This window comes from Plasmopara halstedii (assembly GCF_900000015.1).
Source record: "Plasmopara halstedii genome assembly, contig: Scaffold_3109, whole genome shotgun sequence".
In the NCBI taxonomy this organism is placed as follows: Eukaryota; Oomycota; class Peronosporomycetes; order Peronosporales; family Peronosporaceae; genus Plasmopara; species Plasmopara halstedii.
Window position 1 is genome coordinate 493,686 of NW_020190012.1, and position 22,382 is coordinate 516,067.

At 46.2% G+C, this 22,382-nt stretch overlaps 9 protein-coding genes across 9 annotated transcripts; 3 read left to right on the forward strand and 6 right to left on the reverse strand.

Moving 5' to 3' along the window:
* Positions 1-1,166: 1,166 nt before the first annotated feature.
* Positions 1,167-2,517, forward strand: PHALS_07406 (conserved hypothetical protein; the record flags this gene model as incomplete). Its single annotated transcript, XM_024720866.1, has 3 exons — positions 1,167-1,735; positions 1,812-1,899; positions 2,002-2,517. The coding sequence occupies 3 exons, from the start codon at positions 1,167-1,169 to the stop codon at positions 2,515-2,517; spliced, it is 1,173 nt and encodes a 390-aa protein (XP_024586023.1).
* Positions 2,518-2,840: 323 nt separating this feature from the next.
* On the reverse strand, positions 2,841-3,957 carry PHALS_07407 (electron transfer flavoprotein subunit beta; the record flags this gene model as incomplete). Its single annotated transcript, XM_024720868.1, has 3 exons — positions 2,841-2,955; positions 3,013-3,812; positions 3,943-3,957. 3 exons carry the CDS (start codon positions 3,955-3,957, stop codon positions 2,841-2,843), a joined length of 930 nt encoding a protein of 309 aa, XP_024586024.1.
* A 568-nt stretch (positions 3,958-4,525) lies between these two features.
* Positions 4,526-5,054, forward strand: PHALS_07408 (dad family protein; the record flags this gene model as incomplete). The annotated part of the gene is made up of 3 exons (XM_024720869.1): positions 4,526-4,751; positions 4,831-4,934; positions 5,022-5,054. 3 exons carry the CDS (start codon positions 4,526-4,528, stop codon positions 5,052-5,054), a joined length of 363 nt encoding a protein of 120 aa, XP_024586025.1.
* Positions 5,055-5,203: 149 nt separating this feature from the next.
* On the reverse strand, positions 5,204-6,991 carry PHALS_07409 (uncharacterized protein; the record flags this gene model as incomplete). Its single annotated transcript, XM_024720870.1, has 1 exon — positions 5,204-6,991. The coding sequence occupies one exon, from the start codon at positions 6,989-6,991 to the stop codon at positions 5,204-5,206; it is 1,788 nt and encodes a 595-aa protein (XP_024586026.1).
* Positions 6,992-7,099: 108 nt separating this feature from the next.
* Positions 7,100-8,176, reverse strand: PHALS_07410 (uncharacterized protein; the record flags this gene model as incomplete). The annotated part of the gene is made up of 1 exon (XM_024720871.1): positions 7,100-8,176. One exon carries the CDS (start codon positions 8,174-8,176, stop codon positions 7,100-7,102), a length of 1,077 nt encoding a protein of 358 aa, XP_024586027.1.
* Positions 8,177-8,465: 289 nt separating this feature from the next.
* On the forward strand, positions 8,466-9,095 carry PHALS_07411 (Teneurin-1 and related extracellular matrix proteins, contain EGF-like repeats; the record flags this gene model as incomplete). Its single annotated transcript, XM_024720872.1, has 1 exon — positions 8,466-9,095. One exon carries the CDS (start codon positions 8,466-8,468, stop codon positions 9,093-9,095), a length of 630 nt encoding a protein of 209 aa, XP_024586028.1.
* A 110-nt stretch (positions 9,096-9,205) lies between these two features.
* Positions 9,206-9,616, reverse strand: PHALS_07412 (dna-directed rna polymerases and iii subunit rpabc2-like; the record flags this gene model as incomplete). Its single annotated transcript, XM_024720873.1, has 1 exon — positions 9,206-9,616. The coding sequence occupies one exon, from the start codon at positions 9,614-9,616 to the stop codon at positions 9,206-9,208; it is 411 nt and encodes a 136-aa protein (XP_024586029.1).
* Positions 9,617-16,955: 7,339 nt separating this feature from the next.
* PHALS_07413 (uncharacterized protein) lies at positions 16,956-17,266 on the reverse strand (the record flags this gene model as incomplete). Its single annotated transcript, XM_024720874.1, has 2 exons — positions 16,956-17,028; positions 17,124-17,266. 2 exons carry the CDS (start codon positions 17,264-17,266, stop codon positions 16,956-16,958), a joined length of 216 nt encoding a protein of 71 aa, XP_024586030.1.
* A 903-nt stretch (positions 17,267-18,169) lies between these two features.
* On the reverse strand, positions 18,170-20,419 carry PHALS_07414 (protein arginine n-methyltransferase 7-like; the record flags this gene model as incomplete). The annotated part of the gene is made up of 1 exon (XM_024720875.1): positions 18,170-20,419. The coding sequence occupies one exon, from the start codon at positions 20,417-20,419 to the stop codon at positions 18,170-18,172; it is 2,250 nt and encodes a 749-aa protein (XP_024586031.1).
* Between the last annotated feature and the right edge of the window lie 1,963 nt (positions 20,420-22,382).

The following is a 22,382-nucleotide window of genomic DNA, read 5'->3' on the forward strand; positions in this document are numbered from 1 at the left end:
CCATGCATCCCACAAACCCTAGAATTTTCCATCATTGCAAGTGCTACCAATAACTTGTCATTATGTTGCTATACTTTGAAGTATATGAACAATTGTACAGAATGCTTTTTGTTACGTGATTTTGAGCAACATGGAAAGACTAAAAATGGATCTTAATTAGGATTGTGAATTGGTGGTGATCCTTACACAAGAAGCTGATCAAACAAAGACGGCACGAAATGCGTCGAACTTGTAACTTCCGAGTAATGTGTTGATATTCTGGAATTTCAAAACCCGACTTTTGCATAAGAGATCGTAAGGGATTGGTCAATGAAGCAATTTTGGCCAATAATCACAGTATCGCCAATAATAACTGCATCAGGCAATTTGATGATCGCATAGTGTGCTGTCCATCCCCACTTCAAGAAGTAACAAATCAATATGTACCACGCCCGTCCAGAATTCAACAACCCAGACAAAGCCACCTGATGGATAGTGCGTCGTGCATCCTTTCCTATGGGAGCTCTTTAAAAACCGTTTCGTGCGGTATCAACTCAACTGTTTCGGGCCAGAAACACATTTACACTTGCGGCGTCAACAACATACATGATATCGTGCGGGATAGTAGTCGCATGTGTCATAGCTTTCCTGATATTTGCGCTCGCGCTAAAACTCTACCTGAAAAAGCTTTCAGCATCGCGAACAGTATGCAGTCAGCCTCCATCCGCATTTTCTGTAGTGGAGATCAACAACTTTACGTATGCTGGCGATTGTAGCTTTTCATCATACCAAGTAGCAAGATACGCCTCTGCCACCAAGACGATGTTTTTGTCACCCATTCTGGAAGAGACAAGACCGTCTCGAACAAGTACTTTAAGTTGTGTAAAGCTCGACGATCCTGGTATCAGTGCCCCGCAATCACCCGTTGTGCTCACAAGTCTTGTGTCTCCGTTTAATGGTGTCTGTTCTCCTCCAACGCAATTAGCTGCACTTCCTCCCGTTGGGTTTGTATAAAGTCATAGAATTAATATAGAAATGTTCTTCATCTTTCACATTTTGCAACGGTTGGATTTGCTACCATGTCGCGAGTGATACCTCGTCCCGGATTCAACTCCCTCCTTATTCTCACATTATTCGAATTGTCATTTCCAAATCACTTTCGACTGTAAATCTCAAGATATCGAACAATGGCACGTGGTAATTCAATGCGCTGGGGTCGAGCTCTCCTTCGTTTTTTGGACTTTGCGCTATCTCTTGTAGCACTTGCTACTCTATCCCGTGCTTTTGTGGGAGCATCGTACTATGGCTACTCGAGTATGTTGGGCAGCAGAGCAGCAACGTATGCGACGCTTATGACGTATACGGGCATGGTAGTGGGCCTCTTCTTTCTCCTCTTTATGGAGCTTTTTCGATTCTTCCCACGTCCAACTCCTCATCTCTTTGAGCAACTCATCGATCTTCTACTAGCAGCAATGCTGGTTGTTGCTGGAATTGTATTGGTCGTGTCAGACTATGTGTCGAATTGCTCTGTCTACGGCTATATGCTGCGCTGCAATCATATGAAGACGGCAGTGGTCTTCACGTTCCTCGCATCATTTTCTTATTTTGTGACCTTCTTGCTTGACTGTTGTGAAAGCTTCATGGGATCGCGTCGTCACAATGGAAGTGACTTGGATGAAGCAGGTCATGCTGTCGACTATCATGCTGAATCTACCCCCACTGGAATCTCGACACCTAAAGACACTTCGAACCGCGTGTAATCAACAAGTTTGAAGAAGTTCGGGAGATCAAGTTGCTGTGAGACTTTTTCCAATCCTTTATTAAGAAAAAAGAAAAGAGACTTTCTATCATTTAAGTGTTGAGTTCGTGTTCTTTTTCTTGGAAATTATCCCATCGCAGGTCTCAAGTCATAGAAAACTTGTAAGTTGAATGGCAGTTTAACAAAACAAGATTACAAGAATAATGGTGTCAAGTGGTCGATTTTGTCGATTTTGGGCTCGTGTTTTGCTACGTTTGATGCAGTTTTGCTGCTCACTTATCGCTTACATTGCATTACGAACGGCTGGCGTATCGTACCAGAATACGACAGGAGGTCAAACTGTTCAAGTCGTCGTGAGCAGTAGTGCTATGAGTTTTGCAAGAATTATCAACTTTTTGGCCTTTGTATACGCCTTCGCCTTCTTAGTGTTTATTGAGTGGCTTCGCTTGTGCATACAACCTGTGCACTACTGTGAAAGAGTGATGGATATGGTGCTTTTTGTGAGTCTTGCCACTGCATCCCTATTTTTGCTCTTGTCGGGGGTCACGCTACATTGTCATGGTAGATTCAATCACTTCGTGCGATGCGGAAGTATCTATCTGGCAGTGGCAGCGTCAGTTTTGTCAACACTTGCGTTTTTGGGCGTGACAATGATCGGATCACGTGAAGACGGACCAAGACAGAACCCAGACGATCGCAACCCCGAAACGTACGAACAACAAAGCACCCCGCGGACTGGCGCAACGCCGGTACCCATAGTCACTGAACAGCCAGCTTAGATGAGACAGCGTAGATGAGTAGTCACCGAGCTCTTCTCTACCCATAATTCTGCACATCTATGGCCTACATGTTTCGGATATCATCCGGAAACTCAATAAAATCAAATCTTTTGCTTGATTTTTTGTGGTCTTTGCTCGAAAAGTTCTTGATGGCCATCAATTTTGTCACAACTTGACTATTTCGTACTGTAAAATGATCAAGATGTTAAGCTTCTGACGAGGACAGAACTAGTTACCTCGAAAGCAGTGCTTCTTAAGTAGCGCAAGAATCAATAATTTTGTAAATTGTCAAAGCACAAGCTAATGCTCATTTGTTGCTGATTTTAAATCTTTTCCGTTAGTTCCGGCACAACTTTAAACAGATCATCTACAAGTCCATAGTCGGCGACTTGGAAGATAGGAGCCTCTTCGTCCTTGTTAATCGCCACAATCGTTTTGCTGTCTTTCATACCAGCTAAGTGCTGAATCGCACCAGATATACCAGCAGCTACGTACAGCTCAGGAGCCACAACTTTGCCTGTCTGACCAACCTGCAGCTCATTTGGCACAAAACCAGCGTCTACTGCAGCACGCGAGGCACCGACTGCACCGCCGAGCTTATCAGCTAGCTTATATAGCATCTCAAAATTCTCACCGCTCTTCAGACCGCGGCCACCAGAGACGACCACACGAGCCGAGGACAAATCAGGACGCTCTGACTTGCTTACTTCTTCTGAAACAAAAGTCGACTTGCCAACCGTTGGAGCTTCAGGAGCCGGACTAACTGACGCATTACCACCTTCAGCGGCAGCCTTTTCAAACCCCGTAGGTCGCACTGTAATGAGCTTTACGGCTTCTTTTGATTTGATCTGGGCGATAGCATTTCCAGCGTACGTAGGACGAAGAAATGTGTCCTTATCAATGACAGCTAATATATCGGAAATCGGAGCAGTATCGAGCTTGGCTCCGGCGCGAGGCAGATAGTTCTTACTAGCGTTGGAACTAGGGGCCAATACGTGGGAATAGTTGCTAGCCTTCTGAGCGGCTATCAACAGCTCAGCGACCTCTTCGGCTACAAAGTGATCATACTTCGGGTCAGCGGCGTGAAGCACATTTTTGACGCCAGCTACTTTGGCAGCAGCTTCGGCAGCCGGACCGGCTTGGCTGCCTAATACCAGCATCGTAATGTCGCCGCCGATCTTATTGGCGGCTGTGACGGTAGCCAATGTGGGCCCTGAGATCTGCGATTGGTTGAGCTCTGCCACCACTAGCGTGGACATGGCTGCATTGCGTGAGGTAGCGACGCGGCGGATAATCTGTATATCCAATGAAGGAGGAATAGTAGTTGCATGTTACATACGAGGTCATAATTCGAAAGTAAGTAGAGGCTAAGCGAAAACGATGCAATATCAGCATCGTAACGCATTGCCTCCCAACAATATTTACCTGTCGGGATATCATCGTGAGCAACTAAGACAGACTGGCAGATCTTGCAATGACGAGGGAGATGCACGTGCTGTTGACTTAAAGTATAGAATACTATATCTATAATTAAAAAAATTACCACTTTGAACAACTTTAGATAGTAATCGAATAATATTAAAGCAGATAAGTCCAGTTTGGGTATTATGTGGATTCTGAAATTTAGTAGCAATCTCACCACAATAATTAGATCGTAAGAGCAGTTTCTAGAATTGTACCAAATATAGCCACGAGAGGAAGAATATGTCGATTTCACATTAATATCGAATGCAGTAAGACCGAGACGAAATGAACAACCAGACAAATATTAGTATCCACAGTAAGTGATGACTTTTTAATATAACAAGAAAGTGGTCAGTAGATCGGGGGTAAGTTTGGAGTGTACACTTTCCGTACTTAGCGGAAACCTCCACGCGTCTTCGGCTAACATATCTCCTGATAGTTCAGAGTACCCAGGTCATCAAGTCTCACGTATCGCCACCCCTTTACGTTCTTCTATCAAGTGCAGCGTCGTCTCTTGTCAAAGTGAATTTCGAAAGACATAATAATGGCGAAGAAATCAACGGAATCGGGTGTGGGCTCTATCCTTGGCGACTTATACGCCACATACGACAAGACCACACCCAAAAAGATGAAACTTATTGACGGCTTTCTCGCCTATGTGCTAACTACGGGCATTCTTCAATTTATCTATTGCCTCCTGGTCGGCAACTTTCCGTTTAATTCTTTCCTTGCTGGATTCGTTTGCACCGTTGGCGTCTTCGTGCTCGCAGGTGCGTCTTAACGACAAGATATTCCCTTTGATCAAGCCTCTAATTATAATCACTTTTTATTGTTATGTCTTATTGACAGTGTCACTTCGCATGCAGATTAATCCCGACAATAACTTTGGTGATCGTACGGAGCAGCGCGCATTTGCCGACTATCTCTTTTGCAACATCATTCTTTTCCTCGTGGTATTTAATTTCATGGGCTAAACAGCTACAATACGACACAGTTGAAAGACAGCACATAGATATGACAAGAGAGTGTGTAATAAGTAGCACGGCTTTCTCCACTTTCTACAACTTGCATAATTGATTTAACATGAAATTGAGATGTTACGTGACAAGATTAAGCGGTCACTTGTCATAGTAATCTGACTGTCTAAGAAATGTTATCTTGTCTACTGATTGGTGACGCGACTTTGAGTAAACGGCAATGTTCACCTTCAGGATCATTATTCTCATAGCAGCGAAGTAAACCACTTTTCGTTACAGAATGCAAAGATACGTGTCCAGAGCGCCACTGGCAATTGATTTCTTCGAGCCGATGCCATGAGAGTCACAAACACGCCATGCCGAAAGCTTGGCGGGTAATACACATGACTAATCGCACTCCACTGTCTTTTTGTATTCACTAAAATCAGAGCAAAGGTCCCATGCTCGCTAAGCACTAACGCCGCATCGTCCTCAGTATTCGTCCAGGTGCCACGTACCACGGCGCCATCGTTGCTTAAATCTCCTGCATAAGTGTATGTGCCCACTTCATGATTCACCACGTACTGCTGACTATAAGTGATACCTAACGGAGTCCAACGTCCAAATACGGGACTAATTTGATGAATAATACGCTCTTTGCACAGGCCAGAAAGATCTCCATTCGTGTGTAATTGTAATTGGAGATCAAATGCGTACTCGTACCCTTCAGCATCAGTGGCACAACCTGATAAGTCGTACATTCCTGTGGTGAAAGCACGAATGACGTCGTCGTCATCATCGATTTCTGCATTAGTACATTTCACCTTATGCTTTTGATCCAGTTCGATTCTTCTCTGAAGTCCTGACTGCCTATGACGGTTTCCAAAAGCATGATTCACCTTTTCTCTCTTATCGGTTATTGGCGAGTAATCCACTCGTACAAGTTCCAGCGTAAACTTCCCATGACCTCCTTCGAAGCCTGCAGCATGACCTTCGTCCACATTGTACCACTTGCCACAAACCATCTCGCGTCCTGCAGTAACAACTTCAGTATTGCTTGTGTTTGTTGTTTCACCTTTAATTCTAACAGCTCCAGAGTAGCGAAAGTGACCCACTGCCTCACGAACGTGGTATTCGAGCACATACACAATGCGATTGGCTTGCCAGCGACCAGTCAATGAGCATACTTGTGGTTGTACGAATTCACGAGATGTACCACGAAGTGAACCATCAGGGAACAAACGCAATGTAACGAGACACTCATCCTTTTTTGTTGCCATGATAGGACGTAAACGACCTCTTCGTCCATTTCTTAACCATGGTGCAGTGACCACAGACGGCGTGTCATATGTCGAAAACCCTCTAAATTCATACTTTCCCGGTCGCAATGGGTACAATAGTGACGGAAGTCTGGACTCCAACATTGTTGCTCTTCTCTCGGCCTCCTCTGCTTCCTGTTGACGTTGGTACCACTGCACTGGTTGCAATTGAAATACCTTTTCATCCAGTACAGTTTGAACCCCTTGCAGTTCTATAACTGTTTCTAATCTCTGAGAAAAAGAGGATGACGACAATGTACCACCGCAACACCGCCATGTGCCCAAAGCTGGAACATCAGATGCTACTGGTACGTGTAAATGACACGTCAAAGTATGCCGATCCACATGATCCAGTCTCTTAGTAATCTCAAGAGTACAGCAATACTCTGCCATGGATGTACCGTCACCACGGATAGCTGAAGGACACAACAAAGCAGTATCTTGGAATGGAACAACTCGGGCATTTCCAACGATATGAGCGATGATAATGCCGTCTGGATGATAAGTGACCGCTTTTCGCTTGCGTTTCCTTCCATTGGCTAGAATTCGCAAACTACCACATGGCTGACGACGGACTTGACCGTGCACAGACCAGTCCGACTCGATGCGCAGAAAGATGCGACTTTTCTCCGCTAGAAATCCGCCAACACATCCATCGTAAACACATTCTAACGGTAATAATGAAGCTGCAGGCGAGTTCTTGATAGCAGAGGAGATAGAGCTTTTCCCAGCCATTATAGTCAAATTCACGAACCGACGGGGCGTCGTGATTCGTTTAAAAGTTGATATACTTTATTAGTCAAACCTTATCAGTTACATCATCATGGTACAATGATGGTGATCTTACATTCTACGAAACCAATCGTATCCACAATACACAACAATTAAGTGCCACAAGTGACTGGGCAGAATCCCAGACCGAAGTGAGGCAAGTAGTAATAGCTTTACACACTCTTGAAATACCTTTGGATAGTCCTTATGATACGCTTCGCTCCAAACTCGAACAGCGTGAACCAATTGAAACTCCAAAATTCCATGCTCAGCTTGACTACTGATTCCTAACATCTGCAATTTTGCGTTCTCCCACGTGCCATACAGACAGGATTGGAATGGTGTGGTGTAGTAAATGTATGAGTGCTGGCTACCATGCATCTCGTACTTTAACAAATACGTAATACCAAATCGAGTCCACATGCCTGAAATTGGACATTCTTGTGCAAAAGTCAGCTCTCGAGATGTTCCAGACACCATTCCATCTGCAAATAGTGTAAGACGTACAATACACTCATATACAACTGCGTTTTCTGCTATTGTGATGCCTCGTAATTCGTACTGGCCAGGAGTGAGTGGATGCAATACGTTTGTCAATGTCTCAAATCGATGTGCGATTGGATTCAGAGTGAAGTCCTGAGCTTCTTCCATGCTTTCTTGAATATCAACAAATCGTCCTGACAAACCTCGTTTACGAGACAATTGAGCGATACACTTGATAATCTGTGTCTCTGCAATTTGCGTGCCTGGTTCCCACTGCACAAGCTTGAAGTGTACCATATAACACGTCTCATCGTGTCCATCGGAAGGCATCACTACCAATGCTCGACCATCATATGCGAGCAACTTAGTGTTTCTAGCATCTTCATTCTCTTCGCGACCTTGTACGAGATAAAGCGGTGTAGAGTTAATGTCCGAATCTAGATGTTGGGTGACATGACGTCTCTCAGCTTGCACGTCGTCGTTTTCTACCAAATTTTCTTGTGGGAAAGTTCTCAAATCAATTGCTTCTCGTTGAGGATTACTGCACGCAGGATCAATGCCAATGTAAAGATAATGATCGCTGTAGATTTTGAATGTGAAGCGGCGAGGTTCGTGTAAGAAAGAAAAACAACCTTCGTACTCAAATACTTCCACCACTCTAGACATCGTGATGACTTTTCTATCAACATATTGATCGGTGATTTGCTGAAATAATTCGCTTTACTCAATTGGCTAGAGATATTTAAAAAAAATAGCTTTATGCTATATTTTTGATAACGGCGCAAAGTAACAGCGGCGACTGTTGATCAAGGAATCATGGGATCTTTCACGTTGTACAGCGTGAAGCGCCACATTTATTTCGCCACACTCCACCCAGACAACATTAATTTTCAATAATCACGCGTCCAGCATGTTATCCGTATCTAAAGTGGCGTGTTTATGCATTGCATTTGTCATGTGGATGTCTGCGGATGTCACGGCGTACTGTCCGAACGGCTGCAATGCGCAAGGAACATGCGGAAAGAACGATAAGTGTACATGCTATGAGCGACAAGACCAAGAGACTCCAAGTATCAAATATCCAGCATATAAAGGTGCTGATTGCTCGCTGCGTACATGTCCGTATGGCGATGCGTGGGTTCAAGTCCCGACTGCCGCGAATACAGCGCATTCATTAACTGAATGCTCAAATCAAGGGAATTGTGACTATGTCACTGGACATTGCATGTGTTTTCCAGGATATGGAGGCAAAGCCTGTGAACGAGCCGAGTGTCCAAATGATTGCAATAGTCGGGGTATTTGCCTCACCCTCGCTGCTATTATAGCTGGGAGTCCTAATGTTTTGGCAGCATACACTGCGTGGGATGCTAATAAGCATATGGGATGTTACTGTGACCAAGGATATCGCGGACCTGACTGTTCTCTCAAAGAATGTCCGAGCGGTGACGATGTTTTACTTGCCTTTGGGCAGAGTCAGGGACGTGACTGTGGAGGACGAGGCAAATGCAACTATGAGTCGGGTGAATGCGAATGTTTTCCGGGTTATTATGGGACTGCGTGCGATTCGCAAACTACCGTGAATTAAGACCACGAGTCACGGCATTTGGCAGAACGTGTAGCAAGCATGGCAGCAACTTGTAGTTACTATTATTGCAATATCTCGCTGTGTATGCATTTCGCTTTTCTATTTCCCATCTACTCGATAATTAGCTCATCGATACTCCAGTCTTCAAATGAGTTGTCCGGCAAATACCGTCGAATAATAATAGGAATCTTACGCTCGCGTAGCTCCTTCATCGCAATCTTTAACGGGTCCGTTTCACCCTCAATGTCCACCATAACTGGTGCATTCATGGATATTTGCAGGGCACGCGTACCCAATACACGGGCGCGTTCGTATTTGGTCATGTAACGCGTGGTAATGCGATGTGCGTTAGGTTGTTTATGGGACTCATCAAGCACTTGCACCTTGTTTTCCTGGTCAGCGCCATCGTCACCACCCTCAAACAATTCATCGGTCGGAAGCTCCTCCTCCATCTCTTCCTCTGGGATCTCATCGTCTTCTATGTCGCGGTGACCCGCGTCGTCATAGTCTAATTCGTCCATATCGTATATTACACGGCTTCCACTCAAGTGTAGAAGTGGGCTAGGTGAGGTCTCACTACAATGTCATTATATATATATCAGGACTGATTTTCGTTAATTGATATATAAAATTTGTGACTATTAATCCATAAAACAGTGCGCTGTTATCGACAATAGACGCAAGAATTTTTAAAATTGTGAGCTCAGTAATACCTAATGTATATAGTAAAACCTTAATATTATGCATTAGTACTGTCAACCCTGCCACGTAGTGGCTTCTTGTTATGGCGTAGCCACACCATTGTGACACTACGCCAACATGTGTATTCCACACCTATATACGATCACACCACATGTGTGACCCGCCCTTTGAGTCAAGGGTACGTGTCACCCCGTTAGTCTCTTCCCCATCAAATTTGTGGATATCCACAATTTACATTTAGCTGTAGGTTCGCGTGTTTGAGACACCGTTACATTCTTAAGAAAATCCTTGAGCATTCCCCGCTTAATAAGCCCTGTGCCTTTGACACGAGAAATACCCAGTTTTGCTGGTTCCGAGGGCGCCCGCGGGCAAAGCCTTTCGTCTCCTTCTACACAAGGTGCATCTCCGAACAGAACATCTGCAGCTTCACAGGAAGCTCATCCCAATTCTCGGCAATCGAGTGCAACACACCGCGCTCGCCCGGTCGACGTCGAGGAGTTCGGGGAAGTCGACTACGAGTCTGATAATCCTTTCCCAGCATAAGAAAACGAGGAGGATGCCAACGGCGCGATGTGATCCCAGCTCGAACCTTGCGGACTCCGTCCGTTCTCTTGTTACCAATCACCTTGACGAGGCACAGGATCAGCAGTTGGGGGCTACCCCAGGGCGGCTCGCATGCGCTCGAACCAACGTTCGAAACTATCCCTTACGTATTCCGCGGATCCCGCCGAAAGACGCGGTCGTTAGGCATCTACGTAGCCCCCGACCGCTACCCATGCTGAGCTTAATCAGCAGAAAGCTCTCCGAGCTCGCTTTCGGGTACCCCCAAAATCCCCAATTTATCGGTACCGCGCTCGACTTGGAGCTCAGAAAGGTAGCGCTCCTGTATCCGCAAAGCAGACCATTCCTGTGGTGCTCGTCCCTGACGAAACCGCCGCAGATGATGAGAAACTCTTTGAGCGATAGGTGCAGCGGCACCGGAAACTTTCCTCATTGTCTACGTTACAGCAAAGCCAAAAGAGAATGAATGTGCGGGTAGAGCGCCATCTTCGATTTATGTTTGCCAAACTCAAGGCGCGACGCCGACTTCCTGCGTATTGTCGCCCTGCGACACGTGAAATTATCCATAACGCTCCTGCGAGCTCTGTTGTTTCACACACGGTTGAGTCCACAACCACAGCATCTCAGAGCCATAGTTTGAGCTCAGCCATCGTCTTAAGCTTCCCGTGCTACTACCGAGAAGCGCGGGGTGCGCGATGACGCGATGACGCGAAGCTTCATGATTTTTTTAATCAAAAGCGTCCACGACGTCTGGGCAGTCTTGCCGAAGTGGCACTTCAAACTCTCACGAGTTTCCAAAGTTTGGGTATCCCCGCTACCATACAAGATATTGGGTTGACCCAAGGCGTGCCACGTGGTAGTGGACGCCACCATTCTCATGGGGAAGAGTCGGCGACAGACGATGACGGCTTGGTCGATCGCCGCCCGGCAACACGGGATGCTCCTCGAGCTTTAAAGGACAAAGTTCGTCGTCATCGGCACTTCACCGAGCGTCTCTCCAAGGTCGCCTAGAGAAGACCTCAAGAGCCTGGGGCACTTTGTGCACGATTGCCTCACGTTGAGAATTATCGCGCCCTGTCGGAGCGGCTCCTTGCCGTTGAGTAGACGATTACGCCACTTTGTACGACGGTGGAGCGCCTTGTGCCCCTGGAAACGGATATTTTGGAACTCCGTGCTCAGATTCGGTTGCACTTTAATTTCTAGGTGGCCGAGCGCCTTTGGGCGCCGCCCCGGCGCCAACGTTTCCGCGCCGACTTGCGCCGAATCCCGGTACGGTTTAAGCAAGCTCACATAAAACGTCGGGTGGGTGTGCATCCGTCTCGAAAGATTCAGCGTATACGCAAGGCCTCGCTTGGCGACCTTTCACGGTCCAATATATGGTGGACGGAGCTTTGTTTTACATACAGCAGAGACTGCGTATGTAGGGAGGTTATTAGCATTTAATAAATTTAAGTGTCCGACCTCAAAGTTTTCCACATTTCGTCTATTTCCTCCATCTCGTTTTCTTTCTGCATGTCTTCGCTTTCAGCCATCGCATGCGAAGTATCGTAAGACACTCAGTCTCGTAAACAGGAAGTCATCGACTTCTTTACGAACATTGAGGAGGCTGACATCAGCTAGCCGTTCGGCTATTCCTCCCACCAAGCCCTGAGCCGTGGGATGGTGGCGTCAGCGGGACGCGAGGATTAAGAAGCCTGTTCACGAAGAACGGCGTGTAGCCACTAGATGAATGCACTGCATTTTCAGAGCAAACACTACGAGTGGTAGCATGGTGCTCCAGTGCTTCGGCGTCTTAGCACAGATGCTGCGATGAACGACTTCAGCGACGCAATTCACGCGCTCAGTTTTACCATCGGTCTGCGGATGGTCGCTGTTGTCATTGTCAACTTTGTGCCCAGCACCCTACTTCCCAGTGAAGCGCGGGGTCCTATCAGAGACAATTGACTTCGGGAGTTCATGATATTGAAAGACACGATCGACATACAGCGCCGCTGTACCACACCGTCGATGGTGTCCGGAACTGCCGCACGATGAGCAATCTTGCTCAAACGGTCCAAAAAGACCACCACAACGGTGTTGCCCTCCGAGTCTTTCGGCAGGCCGACCACAAATTCCATACTAATGCACTGTCAACACCGGAGGGTGCTGGTAGACTGGCCAGCTGCGTCGCCGCATTCGGAGAGGGTTTCACCCTCTGTCACGTCTCACACGTGCGCACATATGTACTCGTCCATTTGTACAGCTTGGGCCGCCAGTAGTGGCAACTCACCGAGCTGTACGTCTTCACACGACCGACATGACCACCGAGTGGAGTGTCCTATGTCTCATAGATGATACGGTATTTCAAATACTCATCGTGAGGAGTTACAATTGTGGCATATCCGTTGAATTGGTGCTATAATACAGCAACCCGATATTGAACGAATATCGGCGTAACCGTGCGCGCAAACGCGCCGACTATTTCTTGTCCTAGTCTCCAAGTTTCTGTAGCAGCGCTACACACTACAATCTCCAGCGTATTCAGCGCGGATCGACCCCGTCACTGTCGACGTCATCGCCGTGACATGAGCAAGCTTATAATCCGGTCTACTTGACAATGCATCAGCCAAAGCATTCTGCTTTCCTGGCATATACTTCACTTCGAAGTTATATTCTAATTAGAGCCACCCGGCTATCCTCTGCGATTGTTTGAGATGACGCTAGTAAAGTAGTGGTGAAGCGACTGAGTCGCAGTGCGTAATGACGCATGATATGTGAAGATCACAAACGGCTTGGAGCCATGCAGATGCATCCTGAACTTGACAAACCATACCTCATCGCAAGTAATTCCTTGTCGCAAACTGGGTAGTTCCTCTCCAGAACCTTAAACTGGCGGGATTCCAACGCGATCACCCGAGCTCGCCCCTTTGTGTCTGCTGACAGCTGTGCACAGCCGATGTCAAAGCCCGAAGCGCCACAGACGACACTAAAGGACGATCGGGGTATGACAACGCTAGTATTTGTGCATGAAGGATGCTGTCGTTGTCAAAAGCCTCCCGATCCTCGGTCATTCCGCAACATTTTAAGGAGATTCGATAATTGCCGTGCCATCTCCGCATAATTTGCGTTTGCTTGTGCAAGTAGCTGGCGAGGCAAAGCCACTTGCGCAAGTCCTTTTTGCTCTTTGAAATCGGCCAGTCCACAATGGCCTTGACCTTAGTGGGATCCGATCAAAGACCACGCTTTCCATTTAAGCACCCTAAAAAAGGAGTTTCTTCCGCGCCGAAGATGGACGACTGTGGAAGAAGATGTCGTCATAGTATGTTTGTGCATAAGCCCGATGGGACCTGAACAATTGCATCATCAGACGCTTAAATGATGCTGGTGGCAGCCCTTGGGGCATCACCAGCCACTCCCAGAGCATCCCGCTCGGATACTCACCGCTGTCAACAGAATATCTCTCGCTCTCGTGAGTAATTAGTAATAACTATCGACCAAGTCGAGTGCTCTGTACTTTGTACAGCCAACTGTATCGTTCTGGAAAAATTCTTACTAGGAGTGCCGCAATGGTGGCGGCGTATAGCTTATTGTTAGCTTGAACGACACGCCACTTGCCGTTCGACTTCCGGACACAAAACGTGAGTGTCGAATGGGGGACATGCTTTGACGCACCATTTCTACCTCGTGATTCACACGAATAAAGGCGGCAATGATGTCACACTGCTTTAGGGGCAGAAGTCATCGGCGTGTTACGCAGTATTTGGCTCCCGGAACACCTCGGTTCGGAGATAGGACTGAAGGCGCGTAGTTGGAGACGACGTCTTGAAATTCCTTTACCAAATGATAGTACGGATCCGAGTGATCTTTTATGATCGATGGTCCACTTCGTGCGTTCAGCACCCTCTTAGTGCCAACTTCATCCCAAAGCGACGACAAGTTGATCTCCTCGTATGGTCGTATAATGTTCACCTCGGCTAAATTGCCTGCCTTTAAGGCACCGTCAAACTATTGGAAGGACGTCTCGTCCAGCTCAAGAAGAGCATCTACAACGGAAAAAGCCTCGAGGGTGACGTTGCCGTCTTCCTCTCCCATCATACCATTGACAAGGGTATATAGCTGTGTGTTAAGTCCACGGTAGACGCACTCTGGATGAGGGTTGACGCCCTGGGTCTTGCAGATGTCATACGGCTTCGCCGTCTTCTCTCTATAACGGTTCTACGTCTCATCGAGACCAGAGGAAAATGCACTTGGCATCGTCCAGTGTCCCCACTCCTTGCTCTATCGGAGCCATGATGTTATTAACAACATTCGACAAAGAACTGCTAATTTCCACAGTCTTCGTTCAGTGGATAACGTGCCACTCCATACGCATCACTAGGGCCTTGCCCTTGATGCCTCGGACCTCGTCCGACCTTGCCACTCTTAGCATGCAGCAACTGTTCGTAATGTGAGCAGTGCTCATTGGGTTGTGCCTCTCCACGTGCTTCGCCTTCGATGTTTTGGCCCAGGGCCGACCATGCCGCTCTTGGTATGCAGCAACTGCTTTGTTACTTGAGCAGTGCTCAGCGAGCTACGTGCTACTCCATGTTTAGCTCGTGAGCCACGATTGGGACTCCTGTCTAAAATACTTTGGTGTTCGACAACTCGGATACTCCATTGATCGTCCCGGCCCAGTGCCCGCGCCAATAGCGCTTCTGCTCTCAAGCAGAAGTGGGTTCATGTCCACCAGAAGACGTGCACGGATCTCTCGCCTAAAGTCTTCGACCTCGAATCAATACAAGGCTCATGGTGTTCCAACCATGCATACAAAGGATAAGGTCATACCTTGCGTCCAAGTCTAAGCCTAAGCACCGTTCCACGCTATCAAAGTCAAGAAACGAAACTTGACACCGAGATCCATAGGAAGCCTCGCACAGTAACACAAGTCCCCGTCGCTGAGCGAACAGTGCCGGTGTCACTCAACCGCGCTTCCAGCGCCCAGCATACAGATCACTTTTTTCGATCGTGGAGCGTCGAGCATAATTGTCCGACGCCCCGAAAGCGATAAGGATCTTCTATGGCTTCTCATAACCGTTCACAGTCGTTTTTACGACCAACAAGCCCGGCTTGGTTACACGTTCCGTGTTCAAGAGCACAGAGCTCTTCGGGGCTGATACCTGCTACCCTCTTCCTCTTTGAGGCTCAACAGGACTTGGTTCTGCTTTAGTAAGATTTTTTTGTTTCCCCGCGACAAACCAGACTGTTAGAAGCGAGACGTTGGCTTTACGCGCCTTGCCCAGTGGACAAATATCCCAAAAGTGACGAGTGTCTTCACCGACAAAACACCGTAGGGCGATTAAACGCTGCTAGGCAGCTTAGAGCCCTCCTTTCTATTCCTCTGCATAGCCGAAAACCATTTATTCAGGCCTGCTCAACAAGCTGAGAGGATGTGCATTCCAACCAAAGTTGTGCCGACTTATGGTGGAATATGGCATTCAATGCCACATTCACTACTTCTTCAAAAGAAGACGGACGCATACGGAAGACTCCCGTTCTGGTCGGGCCAGAGCGGAGGACCTCCATAAAAACGGTTCCTGCGACCCTCCGGGGAGAGGATCTGCTGCCATCCCGGCAATAAGAGTATTCAACACTTGGACAAAGTCCACCAACTCCTTCTTGCCCGGTCGGGCAGCAAGGAAGCACGATCTCACGCGGGTATGCCTGATAAGGCGGCGAGAACACTCGAAAAGCTGACGCTTCGTTACCTTTTCGGAGGGTAAAGAAGCTTCAACCGAAGCACCGCACGTTAGTGTCCATTCTCGCGCTCGACCCCCGTGCTTGGAGATAGCTAGCACCCGCGCTGTTGGTCGTTCTAGAGCATGGCGGATGCCATAGTCATCTCAGCCCCTATTACCCAGAGCAACAGATTTTCTTCATAATTAGAAGGTTTTAACGCTGACCATGAGCGGCTTGGGCTGGTAGGAGGCATTCATCGTCGACGGTGGCGTCATGGACAGTTTCTGCTGTAGATGCTCTAGCAGAGCAGTTTCATAGCTCAAAAATGCAACTAGGCGCGCGCGAATCGCCTTGAGGCCTTGCGAAACAAGGTGCTCCACACCCTCAAGACCCAGCAGGGACATTAGCTTATCAAGCACGCCCTGCATGCCCTGGGGCAAATAGGAGTATTACTCCATCTTCACAGAGGATCACTCTTAACGTCTCAGGCGTAGATTGACTACGAGTACTACCAACTCGCATTTAATAATGTGAATTTAGCTACTTTAAGACTTCAGTGTTCTTCCTGCATATCCTTTGTACAACGAGATTATGCATCGATTTGAATCCCCCGATACTAATGAGCGGTCATCCGACTCGACGGGCAGAGTTTGTTTAGCTTTAGCTGCATCCTGCATTCTTGTCATCGTTCACATACTTCACGCCTGTTCATTCAAGTATCTTAATTTCATCTACGATATTCTCGGACATTTTCTGGTGAGTCTTCAAGCTGCATCGTGAACCGCAAAGCTGATATCATATCGTGTGCTATTAGCAAAACAAATCTAATTTCCCAACAAATTCTCAATCGTTACTACCATCGGTCCAGAAACACCAACTCTCTTGATTGATGATTTCATAGTGTCATCCTACCGATCGCTTCCAGGTCCGATTGACAACCCCACCACGTTGAGATTTTCCACCACCAGGCTCCAAGCTGCAAACCTTAATTCGAGATTTGGCTAATTCCTCCCGAAATATATGTCCGCAAATTCTTTAAGTCTCTTTAGCGGCTAATCTTCTGGCGATTACCTCATCAGCGCCTTTCGATTACCCAGAGTTGACTTAGACAGACTCGATTTCGGGCTCGCCGGTCGACCCAATAATGCTTCCGGGCAATCCATCCGCTCTACTAAACTGCTTAACAGCTGAATTACCTTCAGTTGCGTATACATGTTGGCTCTTTCTTGACTTCATCATAACTGCTGCTGGCCGTCATGCGGCATTAATTCAGAATCTCTCGAAGACAGTCGGAGCCGTTGGGCTCATGATCCGTCCGGAAAGGAAACGGGAGAATAAAATATGCACACTGCTGTGATAAATTAAGATGTGCCTGACAATGTTTGATCCTACGTGAACACAACACGATCACCGAAATTTCACCATACCATTATGCCGCCCGTTTGGCCCTTGGATTTTTCATCTCGACAGGTGCATACGCTGGCGCCGCTTTTTACTTCTCACCTTCAACCTGGCTTTGATCGGCAGGCGATCACCCTAACTTGCGTCATTCAGGTAGAGATTGTATATTAGCACTTCCGAATTCGAATCGGCCATCGCGTGCTAATTGTGGCCTTTGCCGTAGGCTGTACTTAATTTTAAGCTGATATAATTGGTGAGGAACGCGTCATTGATTTGAGCCTTTTTATTCTAAAAGCGGCTGAGACTATCTTTCAATTCACGACGAGGAACTTACTGCTATAGCGGATGCTCTTGTCAAGTTCAAAATACACCATGTTCGACTCTGAGCGATCCGTTGATGATAAAGATCATACATCGCTGCGCACAGGAACGTCGAAACCATATCAGAGAATAGCATGGTGCTAATCTTTTTATGTGACAGATATGCCTTTGAGGAAAGGGATAAGAAAATTCGGCTTTCATGTGGCGGACTTGCCCAGTGCTTCGAAATGATATGTACAACCACTTTTATATAGAGTAATGGTCAATAAAATAACAGCAAGAATATGTTTCATTCCGTACTCTCTGTCAGTAGAGCCTTGTTTGGTACGAGAGTCGGTAGTGATTGTGCTAAGTATATTGTAGCAATAGAATGGGTAAATACTATTCTTTAAATCCTATTTTTCTAACTCAAAATTTAAATCGATCGTGCCTTCCAATGCATCAAAGTGAAAGCTGAAATTCACTTTAGATTTCAATTCGTTGCCGGATGTTACATCCGGATCAGACGGGAGAAAACGAACAAGCTGCTTCGCATAGCGTACAGCTGGACCTGTCGTTACCACATACTTGCTAGTAATATCCAAATGATATTCGACCCAAACGATCACAGCATTCGCAGCCAAGTTCAGAACTTCAATACTGCCACTTGTAGCAACTGTGTGTGCCATTTCCATAAAGTCCAAAGATGCCAACTCTGATACTTCAGAAACGTGATTATACGGGTACATATAAACTGGAAACGGAAAGTTGTGCGAGTAGTATTCGTCCTGAAATTGGTCAAAGCAGGTGTGATCAAAGCCAGAAACGTTCCCCACGGCGCCAAAACACTGATGCAATTGCCGAAATTGTACAACCTGAGCCAATATTCGGGCTCGAGCCGGCAAGACATGGGCTTGTTGAGAAAGTAAACCATCAACGGCTGTTCGTCGTAACCAAAAGTTAAATGCTTGCCAAAGTGGGAGATTTTGCATTGAATAGTAGAAGGGCTCTCCAATCAGCAAATCCACACTCGATGTTTTACCTTGCAAGTGCTCAGACAACAATCCTTTGACACCACTGTTGAGAACCTCAACGTTTGCATTGTTGTAAGCTAAAATTTGATTGAAAATTCGAGCTGATACTTCCTTGGATTCGATCGAGGATACACTACTAACCTCTGGAAGCGAAGCGGCGAGTAGCGCACCCAAAGATCCATCACTAATATCTAAGCACGAAATTGAGCGCAGACTATCCGCTTTCATAAGTTCCTTCACGACCAAAGCTACAGACGCATCAAACGCTTCACGACGAGTAATATCCGTCAGCATCGAAATTCGCTCTGCATTGCAGATTAAGTGCATTCCACACGTACACGGAGGTTTATCATTACTTATCACTTTCTGTTGATAGTTGAGAGGTTCGACATCAAACCAAATGCGAATATCATCATAATGAGCACGTAATACGATCTTTTCACTAGGGCAAGCTTGCACTTTTCCCACGAGTGGAAAAACGACTTGAACCCAATGGTCTTGCCAATTCTGTGCTCCCATTTCTGTCGAGTATACGATGTGATTGTCTTCATCAAAACTCACTTGCCACCACATGAGTACAGCGTCGATTGTTCCAGTATTCACGACATTGACAACTGTTTCGTTAAAACCTGCGACCTCTGTTGTCAATTTCGTAAAGTCAAATTTTAAGACTGTTGTCGGATTCGACAATTGTCGAGAATGTTTCTCAAACGCGCGAAAATGCACGGGTATTGCTGGCTTGCCTCCTTGACACTGCCATGCTGTATCACTTCGTGCCAATTTAGGGCCACTACTTTTCATCTGAAAACTTGTAAAATGATAAATTGGATCACACTCTATTATCTGAGCAAAGACGGTAGCTCGTTCCGGTACAATCATCGCATCGGAAGTCAATAAATGCTCCATTGCATGACGAATTGTTGGTACTACCGCTTCACCTAGTAGTATAGAATCAAAAAGTTCGGATACAAGCAAATCAGCCCGACGTGGGAGGTGATACATGATCTTTGGGTCTCTGTCATGATCATTCTCCGGCAAAACCTTCAAGTCGGTAGATCGTAAGGGAAATACTGTGATCTTATCAGGATAATTCGCTTGCGCCACTTGGTGGGCAATTTCAGCCATTGGTTTAAACATTTCACATGCGTAAACATGCTCAGCTCCATGTCGAGCTGCAAACATGGATAACAATCCTGTACCAGTGCCAATATCAAGAACCAAAGGGTCACGATTTCGAGTGGCTTTAAACTTCGCAATTGCACGTTTGATCCCACGCTCGTAGCAGTCATTGCGATCTTTATCTCGTAGCATTGACGTCATTTGAGACATCGCTACGACGTTCTTATAAGCTTGTTTCGAGCTTGAGTTTTCCACCCACATTAAACCGCCAGCTTCAGGGTTTAATTGCGCAGACAAGAGCACAGTCGATACACCCGAGACGATGGATTTTGGATCATTATCGTCTGCTAAATACGAATAAGGAACGTCTACTACCACAGTCTCTTCCGCGGCTGCAGTCTCAATGGCATCTTCAAGTGACAAGCCAGAAGCACTTGGAGCATGCGATGAACTGCCGCTTGATTGGCCCTCACCGACTAGAGCGCCGCTGTACTTGTCCACGCCTGCGTACATGGCTTAGATGTCACTCTCAAAATTATTAAAATTAATTTAAATATTGAGCAAAACTGTCTTGACAAATTTCAATTTTAGCACTCAGGAGTACTTTTATAGTGAGGCAGAGAAAACTTTAGCTTATTGTCCAAAAAATTTGCACAATTCCTGGCATACACTTGCCGAATATTGTGCTAATAGAAAGAATAGGTTACGTTGTTCATCAAGATAAGTCTCTATAACTGTAACGGGGCTACACGTACCCTTGTATATTAGGGTGGGTCACACAAGATGGTGTGACTGTACATAGGTTGGATCACATTACAAGACAGAGCTACCAGTAGTTATGCAAGTTAACTACTTAGGCTTTACTATTCAATTAGGAAAATCTGATGTTTCAGATACATGCGGCTCTGTCGCAAATAAAATAATTAAATATACCTTCAACTTTAAACGAAAAGGGAAAAATGCGGCATCGGCTTTGCCACCACTTCACGTGTTTTTGCCTTAGTTGAGGTTTTGAATACGGCAGACAGACCAAAGGCTTCGACACATGCGGCGAGCGTCTATATATTTGACACATTTTGCATAAGCGCAAATTTATGCGAGCCCATTTCTATATCTTGGGCCACCAATACATAGCGCTCAAGCTTTGTATCCTTTCTTCACTAAGGCGACCACCAAACGGGTGTCGTGGTCCTCGTATAACTTTGTACCTGGGTTTCCTCAGTACTTGATCAGACAGCGCCATTTCCTAGAATGACTTTGGGATAGCTCCACTAAATCATCTAAAATCAGATGTTAATTGCGCAAATTCTCTTTGCTGACCATGCTTCACGATCAAGTTTACGAGAGCTCTCATATGTTTGAAATGGAAGTCTACATCCGACTCTCTGTGCTACGCGCAACGTTAGAAAAATGTTTCTCTAGTTAGGGATAGGCTTTTGCACGATGCGATTCAAGCCGCTAGGTCACCAGCAGTTTTACACTGCTGATGCCCTGGCGTAACTAGCCACCTGCACAGTACCTAACGCAAAAATTATCACAGACTCTCATGGGTCGTTGATTTTTATCAACTACGAAACGCGGTACATCAAACAATGCTATTCTGTAGCTCGTCGTTTCAAGGGATTGATGTCTGCGTCGGTTTGGTGGCTGTGCATTAAGCATACAACAAGCCACTAGCTGTTAGTTTTTTACGCAGAAAGCTGCACTGAGGGGGCACAACTCTCATGGGAGCGACTCTGTAATTTCACGGATTTTTTTTATTTATATCGCAATGTTTTCTAAGTATGTGCCATTGACATTTAATATTTACTTTCAAGTGCAAGGGAAATCTAATGCCGCACACCTTAATCAGTCTGTATCGCCCTTGGTGGACCTTATAGTCTTGCTATACTACCGAACAAGAAACATAAACCCTTTCAATCGTTTCCGTTTTTTAATTAATACCAACGTCTCGACTCAAACTGATCCGTTTCGAGAAACTTTGACCTTTGGATACGGCTTGCGTTTCAAAGTGGCGTTTACAGCTACCCACAGACCATGCTTCCCAACGAAGCATTAAAAAAACGATTTTGTCGGCGACAAAGGCGCACTCTTATGCGCTGGAAATACTAGATTCAAGTGCATATACTTGAGCAATACCCCAGAGTGTTCAATCTCAAAAACCGCACCCGACACTCTGCATTTGATTACTCGCACTCTGCGCGATTTTGACATTTATTCTCGAAATAGATTCGGGCATATGCGTGATACGGCCTATGAGCTGGATCATCAGATAAATGCATGTCACTGATGTCATCGACAGCCCCTGGAATTTGACTAGCATTTTCAAGAGCAACTTACCCATGTAATGAGATAATTATCACTGCTCTCGTGAACACTTGATGATATCTATCAGTTAGATCAAGAGCATGGAGCAAAGCGCTGCCAATCATGCCATTCTGCGGAACTCATTTTCAGAAGTTATTGCATGCGCGAG